The sequence below is a fragment of the Aedes albopictus genome, chromosome 2 (assembly GCF_035046485.1).
Source record: "Aedes albopictus strain Foshan chromosome 2, AalbF5, whole genome shotgun sequence".
Taxonomy (NCBI): Eukaryota; Metazoa; Arthropoda; class Insecta; order Diptera; family Culicidae; genus Aedes; species Aedes albopictus.
In genome coordinates, this window is record NC_085137.1 from 262,939,627 (window position 1) to 262,953,037 (window position 13,411).

A 13,411-nucleotide genomic window follows, 5' to 3' on the forward strand; every position below is an offset into this window, starting at 1 on the left:
TCGTGACGATGATTTGTATCGCAATTTGTTCCAAGTGATACGTCTGTTTGCCTGTGCCGAAACTATAGCCTTATCTCTTTACCATTCATTAGACTAGACTATGTGAACTGTTTGACCACACAGTATAATAAGGATACTTTTCTGTTTTTTCTTTGCCAGGGCCTTAAAATAAGGAAGCAACGAAGTACTGGTGATTTAGAGAAACGTGGGACTGGATCCGGGAGCATACGATCGACTGCATCGATAGCATCATGGCTCAGCACAGAGTCTTCACAGTCAGGGATGACAAACAAGTATGTCGTAGAGAACTGGGACAATGCAATGAAATAAGCTTTATTCCAACGTAACAAAATACTCATGTCATATCGAATTATTCCAACACATTTCTCGTTTTATTTTAGATCAATGCATACAGATTCCAATGCTAGCTTTATTGTGGAAGACGAACAATTGGACGGTAGTGTGGTAGAAACTTATATGGGTGAATGGAAGAATGATAAACGATGTGGATATGGTATTTCCGAGCGCAGTGATGGACTTAAGTAAGATGAAGCTGCAATGGTCAATTAAATATGTAGTTTTTATTGTTGTGTTTAATGTGTTTTTTAGGTATGAGGGTGAATGGTTTGCAAATAAAAAGTATGGTTATGGTGTTACGACGTTTAAGGATGGAACGAAGGAAGAGGGCAAATATAAAAATAATGTTCTAATAACTAGTCAAAAGAAGAAACATCTATTTCTTATTCGTTCTGCCAAATTCCGAGAACGAATAGACGCTGCAGTTGACTCTGCTCAACGTGCTTCGAAGTACGCACTACAAAAGGCAGATATTGCCATTTCGAGGACGGCGACTGCACGTGGGAAGGCAGAATTGGCGGATGTTGCCGCGGACCAAGCACGTGTGGATTCTGACGTTGCTATACAAATGGCTAGAGAATTCGCCCCAGATTTCAAACCACAGTTGTTAGAAAGATTCGAACGGTTAAGGCGAGAGCGACAAATTAGATCACCGCTTGATTATTCCATCAAGCAAATATCAGACATGCCGCCCAAACCCACGATAGCTGATGGAGTAATCAAACAAAACCTCTATAATCAAGAATCAGTCCGATCCCCAACGCAGCCGCCATCATCTATGTATAACCCCGATGTGACAAATTTAGGTTTTAATAAAGGGTATTCCAATCCTCAGTCATCAGTTCCGACACAGAGGTCCAGTGTTCGAAAGCTATCACAACCTTTTGAGCGTAACCAGCAGGGCTTCGGCACGATACCAAGTATGCCAAACAATGTACAGAGCCCGTATTCAAATGCATCGCCGAGCATGAATATTGGTAGCCCAGTCAATAATTTAATGTTAAATCAACAACAGTTAGAATCAAATTATGTGGATAGACAGAACTACCCACAGTTAGACATAGATCGATTTCAACAAGATAATTTTACTCATCGAAATTCCAATCAGATTTCCGGTGCAGCAAAAGCTGTGCCACCAGTAGGACAGATTAGTCAAACTTCTATAGATTATTTTGATCATTATAAACGACCTCCTAGTAGAGATGGTTCTGTGGATCGATATTCCAGAGCAGCGAGTAGACTAGGTGGAGCACAATCCAGACAATCTTCAGTAGATAGAACCGGTCCGTATGTAGTTAATCAAGCAGTAACGAATGAATCTGTGCCTGATCGATCTGTCCGTGCCGGTTCTCAAATACGAGGGGTCACACCCATGAGAAACGTAACGAATGTAAGCAGTACGATACCAACGGGTAATGGCATTGTCCCACATCCTCCGTCCAGAGCAGCTACCCCGCTTCATCAACAGTCGACAGATGCTTCGTTTTCCAGTTCAAATCAACCGTTTGAAGACGTTCTTCTTCGACAACGAACCCTTGGACAAGACATTATTCCATCACCATCGCAGCCAAAACGAACGGAGAGTTTGTACTTATCGAAACCGTTAGGGAATATTGGTGGACCAAGTGATGCTGTTCCTACCGCAGCTATGAGCAGAGGTGGAGGACGCAGTGGCGGGGGTGGTGGTGGAGGTGGAGGAGGAGGAGGTGGAATGGCCAGGACACCAAAGGTAAGTTGATAACCTTGTTTATTCGAACCCATCACTTTTTCAGTAGATCGGCGAGTATGCGATTCCGATAAAGTTTAGAAATCGGTAGTTCCTCGTAACGAGTTTCCAATCGTAATTACTTCTTGTTCGTTTAGGGCGTTACCGTTCTCAGTTCTCATTATTTTGTTACTAACTTTACGTAGCAATTGGTTTCTACGGCTGGCTCGCAGACCCCTAACTTTTTCCAAACCTCCTAACTTTTCGGAGAACCAAGGTGCACAGATGAGGTTAGAGTCTTTCACTGGCATTGGAACGTTGATCAGTCGCTCCTAAAATGGGCATCAGACGTTGTTGCGGGCCGTTCCTCCTGGAAAACAGATGCTCAGGTTTGCAAAAGTAAACCACCCTTTACTGTGTGCTGTGCATGGACTTATCCACCGATGAACGAATCGTCCAATTCTGATTGGAACGGCCCCGCTCTAGTGTCAAAATTCTCGGACCGCGATGAATTCGGTTCATCGGTGGATAAGTCCATAGATGGATTTAGAGTTCACTCGCTTGGAGAAGTTTGGCACTACACTTAAAGCAGTTTTATAGTAGAAATTACTACAGTGGGGGTTGTAATTAACAGACTCGTATCAACGTTTTTCAACCGAAGTGGCGTAATACTTAAAATAACAAGACATAGCATTTTTTACAAATATTTTGTGTTGCTGTTAAGGGGTTATATCAGTTCAAGATCGCATCTCGAAGTGAACAGACGCTTTTGTTCTGCTGTCGAATTGTTTTCGGTTTTTGTTTCGCAGTACACAGTACAATATGTCGAGCACATTTGCAGTGGATAAAACGTTGGCATTTCTTTTTCCAAGAGATGCCGCACAACCTACTGTAGCTGATATGGCCCGTTTCATCAAGGCGCTGAACCTACGTCGATGGAAACGGCGTACAAAATCTCCGAGGAGAAGTCGGTGTTCATTCGCTTCCGAAGCCAGGAAGCAATGAATTTTGTGTATGCGAACAACAGTAAATCTTTGCCCTTCCGATATACCGATGGAAACGAGGTGGCGGTTACTATGTCAGTTGCAGGTAACACCCGGTATGTGCGCATTTTTGACCTGCCGCAAGAAATACCGGATGCCGATCTGGTGTCCGTGATGGCTAAGTATGGAACTGTTAAACGTACCGCTCGCGAGAAGTTTCCGGCGGAGTACCAACTCAACATGTACACCGGAATTCGTGGAGTTTACATAGACGTAAAGAAAGAAATCCCGGAGATTGTGTATTTTCGCAATCGGAAAGGAAGATTGTATTACGACGAATTAATACAAAAGTGTTTCAACTGTAATTCGGACACTCACTTCAAGAAGGCTTGTCCGGTTCTCCGCGAGCAACAGAAGGAAGACGCACAGCGGCCAGTAACGCACGTGGTCAACGAATTTGAAGAGAAAACAAAGGAGCAAATCGATGATATTGTAGATGGATCATTATCGAATAATGAAGTATACACCAAAAACAAGCGAAAACAAAGAAAAAAGAGACAAAGCGTCAACGTTCGTTCGAATCTAATCCAGATTCTGATTCAGTGTTGAATCAGCAGACACACAAGAAGCAGAACAAAGCCGACCCGCTCTCGAGCGACAGTGATAATAGTTTGACCACTGTTTCTGACGCGACGGTCAACAGGAGAAGGTACCGAATAGCTACGTACGAATGGATCGACGACCAAAGTGAACGACGACAATTGATTGAAGAGGACAAACAAAAAATAGCTGAAACTATCGGAATCCCGTTGGATCAGTTGACTTTCTATCATAGTTGATTTTTTTTTGTAGATTTATTTTTTTTCTATGTTTGTAGAATTAGATTTTATGATATTATGATATTTAAATATTATTGTAAACTATTGAATTCGGCTCCGTAAAGTGCATCGCACAATTGAGCCTTTTAAATAAACGGTTTGGAAAAAAGGGGGTTATATGTGCAGTGTTGGGAATACTCACTTGCGAAAAGTTATACTCACTTGCTTCTATCTCAGTCCAGAAGCATGCTATCCAAAAATGATGTTTGAAGGGCTTTTAAATTGTAATTTAATCTAAAAGTTTGCCGAATAAAGAAAAGGTCGCAGACGCATACCAAAACCGTGAGAGAGCTGTGAGCACAAGGTGAGTATAAATTACACGAATTTTACTCACCTCGTACTCACAGCTCTCTCACAACTTTGGTATGCGTATGCGGCCTTAACTTTATTCGGCAAACTTTTGTATTAAACTACAATCTAAAAGCCCTTCAAACATCATTTTTGGATAGCATGCTTCAGGACTGAGATAGAAGCAAGTGAGTATCGCTCTTGCAAGTGAGTATTCCCAACACTGTATATGTGTTGAGGTCGAGCACAAAATCGATTTTTTAAATTCTTTTATCTTAAAGTATAGGTTCTTAAGAATGCTGTTTCAAATTTTCATAGAGATTCAGGCAGTACAAGCAATGATATAGCGTTTTGCGCCTCGCTACCTTATGGTCGCTTGAAATTTTCAACCAAATTTTTTTTGAGTGTTCACTATTTATGTGTCGTGTCCTTGAACGATCACTTGAACATCACTTTTTTCATCTTACTAATAATAATAAAAATAATATAAAAATAATATAAAAATATATATAAAAATATATATAAAAAATCTCAATGCGTTAAAAAAACGGTTTGCATGTCAACAAACGGCTGACTATTCATAAACAGTAAAATTAACAACAATAGGACAGATCGGTGAAGTACTAGATTTAAAGTAATGAGCTGAATTTTAGTATAGTGAGAAGGTCAATTCTCCGTTTCTGCAATGAAATGGTGCAAAAAGCGTGGGTATTATGATTCCTTGCCTAATTTGATGCTGTTTGAGCAAAACTTTAGGCAACAGTGTTGTTGTTTTCTCAATTTCTTGCAACATAAACAAAATAGTTATCCAAAGTTTTGCTCAAACAGCATCAAATTAGGCAAGGAATCATAATACCCACGCTTTTTGTACCATTTCATAGCAGAAACAGAGAACTGACCTTCTCACCATACTCAAATTCAGCTCATTACTACAAATCTAGTACTACATCGAACGTGCCCCATTCTACTACAACCATAGTCAAATCGAGAGAGTGGCATCACAGAACTATGACTTTTTATTATCTTTATCATGAGAATAGCATATTATACTATCAAATGTGCTCGTGCTAAAATGGCATGGTATGCACGCTGAAATAAACTGATTGGCATTTGGATTTGCACTACTGTTCAATACATTCGATATCAATTGAATATCAGTTGAAAAAGAACATCTAATGCCTCTTCAATATTAATGTAACTTCACTTCAATTCGTTGTTAAGAATATTTTGATTAAAAAGCAAGAACTAAAAAAAGATTGTACCCCTGCACCCAGATTTCAAATTAGGACCTTGAGATTCATGATCATCTGTTCTACCACTGCACTACTTCACATCTGTTAGAGAGGTGTAAATCAAAGCAAGACACTTTTTTTTTATTCCTGTTCGGGTTTGTCACTGCGACCAGTTTATAGATCTATTGTGACATTACCCGTATCCTTAGTGTAGTGCATGTCGCATTACTCAATTGCCATTGAGGGGCAATAAAGTATCGATTTTGATACAGTTTTTGTTTTATTTTCTTAGAAAACAAAACAAGAGTATTGATATTGGCCATGCATCGTAAACCTAGCATCACCCTTGTTTTACTGCTAAATTCTCCCCAGTAGGAAGTTTAGGACCCGGGTTTTGACATTAGCAGCAATATCATTCCAATTATGGAACATGTGTTCAGTAATAAGGATTCTAGTATGTTCCTTGAGTACTAGCACTTTCCAGTCTTCGAAGAGTTAGTACATACATGGATGCCTAACCCAATTTGATTTCCTTTGCATTGAGTTTAGCCTCAGATGGTGAGGTTTTTCACTATATGCAAAATAAAGTTGGTAAACTCAGTTTTATTCACTGGAAGTCACCAAAACACCAGTAGTAACAACTAAATACTATAAATCCTTGAATTACCAGAACACATATTCCAAAGTTGAAAAATAGGAGGACACTAGATTTCGGTTTGGTAGATCTATCACCGCAACGCAACCCAAAAAGACGATCTACCCACGCTGCGGGCTCCGTTAAAGATCGAGCAAAGGTGAATTCAACGTCCGAAATCTTCGTGTTCCAAGTTCGTTGGTCGGTACGCACATAAGTGCGAATACATGTTTCGATACTGCGTTTCAACCGTTCTACAGGGTTGGCCTGGCTATGATGCTGGGCATTTGTTTGAATTTCTTGCTCAGAAATGTGCTCGCATTGTCGCTAATCAATATTTCGGGTACTGAATAGCGGCGAAACCATAGCTCTTCTAATGTCTTAATGACAAGCTCGTGGCAATTTTCTTCATTGGGACCAACATAGTCCATTTCGAATAAATGTCCAGCATAACGAAGAGGTGACAATTGCCCCCTCGACTTCGTGGCAACGACTGTATGTAGTCAATGGCCAAAATTTGAAATGGCTTGGAGGTCAGCCTTTGCTTACCCATTTCTGGGTGCTGGGAAGAAGACGAGGGCTTACACTCTTTACACGTTGCACAGCGTTCGACGTATTTGCGAACCGTGGTTGCCATTCTTGGCTAGTAAAACTTTTGCCTCATCTTCTCTAGCAGTTTTACGTATCCGATGTGAAGATTACGCTCATGCTCTTCCTTCGTCACTCTCTCTCGGTTGATGCTGGGTCATTAGGCCGAATGGTCATTAGGCCGAATGGTCATTAGGCCGAATGGTCATTAGGCCGAATGGTCATCAGGACGAATGGTCATCAGGACGAATTGAACGTTAGCCGTTGTATTTACCTTTTCCAACATTTTTTGCCAAAACCTAGTTTAACAATGAAACTAGAAAGAATAGCCTATGTTTTAAAGAAGGAAAAATTTATGAATTGAATATCAGTAGTTTCAGCGCCAAAAACTATTTTAGCAGTGATACTAGTGTAGTGATAGAGACAGAGAAGAGAATGATTGAAGCGAAAAATATGCGCCTTCTGATTGGCCGACTCAGTGGAAAGCTAGAATGAACAACAAAAGCGAACATACAAAAAGAGCTGCGCATCGTGGATTCAATTCAGTTGATAGACGATAGTGGATACGAACGGACGCACCAAAAGGCAACAGCAATGGCATTTGCAGTACACAGCCGTCCACCACAGAGAGGTTTTTAAGAGTTTCCTCTCTGTGGTCGGTGTTGTGGCTGTTAGAATAGCCGCAGCGGTCACGACAACAAGAAAGAACAGCCTATATTTAAAAGAAGGAAAAAAATCATGGGTAAAATTTCAGTAGATTCAGCATCAATAAAGTATCTTCGTGCCTGTCACACGATACACACACACGCAAAATGGTCATTTGCAGAGGAAGCTCTCAGTTAATAACTGTGGAAGTGTTCATAGAACACTTAGAACACTGAGAAGCAGGCTTTGTCTCAGTGGGGACGTAACGGCAAGAAGAAGACCCAATGACCATTTGGCCTAATGACCATTCGGCCTAATGACCATTCGGCCTAATGACCATTCGGCCTAATGACCATTCGGCCTAATGACCATCGGCCTAATGACCATTCGGCCTAATGACCTTCGGCCGAATGGCCTGACACCCTCTCGGCTAGACTTGGGATACACTGTTTCCACTCGTATTTGTAGTCGAGAGTGTCAGTTTTATTGGGAACATACTTAAATAAGTGATCATCTTCTATGTGATAATCCAACGTAGAGGAATACCATGCGTCCGCTTGAGTGTTGTCGACCTCGACCACTTCGACCGCACGAGAGAGTGCGTCGGGGATCACATTATCTTTTCCGCGCCTGTGTCTGATTTCCATGTCGAAGCCCTGCAAATCAATGCTCCAGCGACATAATCTTTACGACGTTCGCCACTTCCCATTCATAATATGGGTCAATGCCGAAGCATCAGTGACGACGGCAAAATGAGTTCCCTCAATGTATGCCCTGAATTTGTCTATTGCTGAGAGGACGGCTAGGCCCTCCTTCTCAGACGCAGCATAGTTTTGCTGAGCGGGGGATAACTTCTGAGAGAAGTAGGCTACCACCCGTTCACCATCCCCATGCTCTTGGGTGAGGATAGCTGCAAATGCGCTATCAGAAGCATCCGTTTGGATAACGAAAGGCAAGTTGAAATTAGGGTTGCATAGCACGGGAGCTGAAATTAGGCGGTCTTTAATGCTATTGAATGCCTGCTCAGCCACGTCTGACCACCTAATTGATTTTGGCTTGTTTCGTAGGAGATTAGTGAGCGGAGCGGTTAGCTCACTAAAATTGGAGATAAATCTCCTGTAATAATTGGCCATGCCTAAAAAACGTTGCAGAGACCGAATCGACTTTGGCCGCTCGTAATTAATTATGACCCCGATTCGCTCTGAATTTGGACGCAGTCCTTCTCGCGAGATGATATAACCAAGATAGGGGAGCTCCTTGACACAGAACTTCGATTTATCTATATTGATAGACAAATTTGCATTTCGAAGTCGTCTTGCCACTTCACGAAGGCTTTCGATGTGAGCTTCAAAGGTATTGCTGACGACCACAATGTCGTCAAGATAGACGAAGACATTGGGCTCTAATTCGCCGAAACCCAATACTTCGTCCATCAATCGAGCAAGGGCTGTTAACAAGCCCGAAGGGAAGACGGGTAAATTGAAAAAGTCCTCTGCCCATACTTTCGCGAATTGTGATCAAGCGGTATTTGCAAGAACGCTTTAGACAAGTCGATCGTTGTTAAATATTTTCATGGTCCCAATCTGCTAAGTATACGGTCCTGGTGTGGTAGAGGGTATGCGTCGCGCTTAGTCCGATTATTCAATCGTCGCGCATCCAAGCACAGGCGCACTTCGCCCGTTGGCTTCAAAACCGGCACTGTGCTTAGCGACCAGTCACTTTTACTTCGTTCGATCACCTGCTGTGCTAACATTTTGTCCAATTCCCTGTTAATTTTGGCCTGAAGCTCTGACGACGTCGGGTAAGGGTTGATTCTTACAGGGGGAGAGTTTATGTATTCCTCCTTCAACTCTGTTTTGTGGGATATCATGTGAGTGATATTGAGCATTTCCCCTTCCACTGCAACCTTAAATATCCCTTTTACCTCCTCCAACCTGTCCAACTGTTCTTGTGACAACGCATCCTCCTGAATTTCATCAACTTCAATACCACTATCATCAAAGTTCTCACCGTCACTCACTCTCTGATTTTGGACAACTGGTTCGAGATTGAACGCTCGCCAAAAGTCTTCGTATCCCAGAATCAGTCTGTGCTTGACCTCGGGTGCAATCAAGGCAGCAATTATGTGTGTTTCTCCATTGAACGTAATTGGCAAGTTTACATAGCCTAGGATTGTGATTGGAGATCCAGAGGCCGTTTTCGCTAAGGCTGATGACTGAAAAACTTTCAGTCTCAGGCTTTCAATTCGATTTTCGGACCCCTTGCCAAGGACGGTTCTCTGGGCACCACTGTCCAATAATCCAATCAACTTTTTGTTGAAGATTTCAACCTCTACAAAGGGGCGAGCATCCCCCTCCAGATGGATTAGCAGTTCGTCGATGGAATCCGACTCATAATCATCATCATCCACCGATTCGAACCCGGACGCTTTTAAATCGTCAAAAGGTGTAGTAGTGGGAGATTGTGGAGCAACGATTTCAGCTTGCTCCCTCAAGATGAGCTCTCCGAGTTTTTTGGACAAGCCCGACAAGTTTTTGTGAGAACTCCCAAGAAGCCACAAATTCGACAAAATTTCCTTTTAGGTTCCTCACATTCGGGATAGTGGTGTCTCCGTTGTCTACAATTGTAGCACGTACCAATCGGTGGACGCTTGTATTGGTTTGCCAATTCTTGTAAGGTACCCTCCATCGGTTGTGGTGGGTCCCCTTGAGTTCCCTTCGACTGAGTCCTCATCTGCCTTCTGTCTCTCATGTGTAGGGGTTTGCTCTGTCTGTTTCGGTTTATCCTTCGGTTTGAGGGTTTTTACTTTATTGCCAGTCGAAATTTCATTCAACTGATTAGATCGAGGCTTGTTCAAATTGTCAAGCGGCTTTTGGAAAATGCTCCAGTTATTTTCGTCGACAATTCTTCCATACCGTTTTAATTTAGAAATTGACTTGATTCCAGCACCAGTTCTTGTAATCAAATCGCATGTTCCTCCAAATAATTTCAAACTTTCTCCTTTCGGATATTGGTCGAGTCATAGATTGGAATCTCTTCAATATGTCGTGGAGGTAATCAACAAATTTCTCTCCACGAGCTTGTCGTCGATTTGTTGCCTGTATCTCGAGCTGAAAATCGAGGTCTGGCGGAAGAAATTCGCGTTTCAATTCGGATTTCAGCTCACCCCAGTTTCTGAAATCTCGGTTTTTCATGCCCTCGATAAACCAATCCTTGGCTCTCCCTGAGAAAAGGTGAATCGCACCTCTGAACAGCTCGCGATCCGAAATGATTTCAGCCCTGCGTCTCATCTTCACCTCTTTTAAAAATTCCGCCAATCTTCTACCCCCATCTTTTCCGTCATATTTTATTCGCCATTCGGACATCGGGATCCGTTTGAGTGGTCTTTGGTGTTCCCTCCTATCTCTCTGCCTTACTTCTCTTCTACCTCGCTCCTGAACTCTTCGTGGCCTATCCGAGTCTGCGGAACTTGCTTGGTTGGAATAAAAAGACCAAGCACTCTCGCTGGACTCATATGATAACTCTGATGAGACGCTCTGTTTTCGTAGTCGCTTTCCGGATTTACGAACTTTTAACTCCCGACTATCCCTGCTGGTTTTCCTAAATTTGAGATTTTTCTCCGGTGGCCGTTTATCAGAACTGCCAGATGGAGTTTGAAACTGGTCTCCAGAATCAGACTTTAGCAAACCCTGTTTGACTCTGGGTTCAAACTTATTTTTGTCCGAAACTTCCGCTTCAATTGGCAAGTCTCTTTCCTGCTTGGGAATCACTGTCGGCTCGGTTTTGATTTTCTCATTAAGGTCGACCAGAAGCTTTTCCAATCTTTTCTTCCTCTCTATACCCTCGGCTGCCTGTTTCATTCGCCTCTCTTCAACATCAATCTCCTTTTTTCTCCTCTCTTCTTCCTGCTTTGTTGTAGCTATCACAAAATCCCGGAAATGCCTTACCAAATCACCCACATTTTCTACTTTTCCTTTCTCATAATCTGTCAACTTGTCCAAAATTTCTTTCGATCTCTGTACTGATCTTTCCATAGTCCTTTGTTTCGACTCTAAGGTTGGCTGCGCCGTCGTCGAAGAACCCGCCACGGCGGATCGCTACAGGGCACCAGGCGGTCGTATGACACGTTGTCGGAACTTGTAGCTAGACCAAAACGTGGTCAGCACCTGCTGGGTCCTGTTTGATAGCAATTTCGGGTCTAAGAATAGGGCCACGTGGGTCTTTTCTGGGTAGGGTAACGTACCTGAATCTTCACCAAAACCTGCTAATAGCTCTTCTCTTCTTTCCACCGATAAAAACTTCTACAAGTCGGATTGAGACTTCTGCTAAAGTATAGACTTCACTTTAGGATTTTCACTTTAGATCACTTCAGGCTTCTGAACTGATCTTGCTCCTTCGAGCGCTTGAGTGGAAAAGAAAGCTTCTGCGAGACGTGAAGCCCTACTACCTTTATTTTTTTTTCCTTCTAAACCATAGGGGGATAATTTGCTCAACAGACACCCTAACAGAAGGTTAGGGTAGTGTAGGTCTGACAGGCCGTCTTCTACAACAAAAGTAAAATCCAGGACTACTCTCTCCTCGTACCCACTAAACCACCCAAGTAACACTACATGTTATATAATAGTTTATATGTCACCATTCGTACCTAGTGTGGTGTATTTTCCTTGAATTATAAACTCATTTTTGAACACTTATAAAGTCAAAACAGCGCAAAACATGGCGGCTTATAAAACATCTTACATTTAATATAAGATGTATCCTAATACATTTATAGTACTAAAAAATATAAACAAACTACAAACCATTCAGCTCTCTATTTTATTTCAAGATATTTATCGAAAATAAAACTTGGAAAATACACATATAGTGCAGTTACATTTTCCAGTCCGAATAAAATATTTTCTCGGTGATATAACCTGCAGAAAACTTTAATATTACAATCCATTTGCATTGGTTGGAACTGAGTTGTTTGGAAGTCGTATAACTGATAAAAAGCATTTATAATAAAAAAACACTCAATTATGCGTGTAGCATCTAGAATGACGTAAAGCAAAACAAAAACAACAAAACAAATTTTATTTTAACACACAATTTTGGCCTTGTCGACGACTTAAACATGCAACATGGAAATATTGTTGAGCCAATGATAGTAATTTTTTTCGGAAAACTCCCCAGAAAATGTATTTATCTCAATAATAGTATCGCTTTTTTACATGCGCTTCCAGAATCATGGTGCAATTTCTCATTTTGCTTATTCATTTTTTAAGCGCTGTTGATTGCAATTAATGATCATAACATTAATCAACCAAAATGGGTTATTTTTGCATCCACTTCTTTAAAAAGCTCGAAAAAACAATATGGCAGATATCAAACGATTCTTACAGTGCCGTACAGAAAATGTGAACAAGTATCACCATTTACAATATGGTAGTTTTGAGGCCTGAGATTGATTTCTACTATTGACCAACGTTAGATTAGAGCATTTTTAGCTGTAAAATAGGTTTCTGCGGAATTTTAGATAAATCAACTAAAATAAAAACATTACCTTTTCGCATATTTTTATTAGGTATATACATATTTTTGCCATATACTGTAATCCGGATGATTTTTCTTAATTCCATGTCTACAGACTGCGCAGCAATTCAAAAGTATGTTTAAATTACGCTAATAATGCATCCGCAGAACAACCTTACAATATTTTTTTGGAGAAAGTTGTACCTGCGATTATAATACGTTTAAATAACATATTTTCAACAAACGTATTGCAGAGATCATACCAAAATGAGCATCTGTCAAAATAAAAAAAAGTAAACATTGAAGGTAAGCAAAAGTACTCTTCGTTGTGTTGAAGCTTCGGGGTGCAAATTCAGTGTTACTGGATGGACAACCGATCCTGATGAGATTAAATAAAAGATTAATCGTTAACTGATTTGCTGGTGGAAGGAAGGCCATAATGGGAGCTGGTTGACGACCGAGATGATTGTGAGCAACTACTATGCCGCCGTGAAGATATTTTGGCGCGTTGAATCTTCTCCAACATCAACAATCCGACGAGATATGCCACTAAATTCATCACCAACTTGTCCGTATTGATTGTTTCT

At 41.3% G+C, this 13,411-nt stretch overlaps 2 protein-coding genes across 10 annotated transcripts in view; one reads left to right on the forward strand and one right to left on the reverse strand.

The window, feature by feature from the left end:
* LOC109421801 (junctophilin-1) overlaps window positions 1-13,411 on the forward strand; it is a 134,191-nt gene that overhangs the window by 85,196 nt on the left and 35,584 nt on the right. For all 9 annotated transcript variants that reach the window (XM_019696456.3, XM_019696424.3, XM_019696449.3 and 6 more), the window contains exons 5-7: window positions 160-293; window positions 402-542; window positions 610-2,086. In XM_019696456.3, coding sequence (XP_019552001.2) covers window positions 160-293; window positions 402-542; window positions 610-2,086 — 1,752 coding nt within the window. The remainder of the gene's footprint in view (window positions 1-159; window positions 294-401; window positions 543-609; window positions 2,087-13,411) is intronic.
* Window positions 9,866-11,899, reverse strand: LOC134288040 (eukaryotic translation initiation factor 3 subunit A-like). Its single transcript, XM_062851694.1, has 2 exons — window positions 11,554-11,899; window positions 9,866-11,486 (listed from the first exon to the last, which is right to left on the reverse strand). Exon 2 carries the CDS (start codon window positions 11,342-11,344, stop codon window positions 10,235-10,237), a length of 1,110 nt encoding a protein of 369 aa, XP_062707678.1. The 5' UTR covers window positions 11,345-11,486; window positions 11,554-11,899; the 3' UTR covers window positions 9,866-10,234.

Excerpts from the sequence above, each read along its gene's own strand:
- LOC134288040 (XM_062851694.1), bottom strand. The coding sequence starts at position 11,344 with ATGGAAAGATCAGTACAGAGATCGAAAGAAATTTTGGACAAGTTGACA.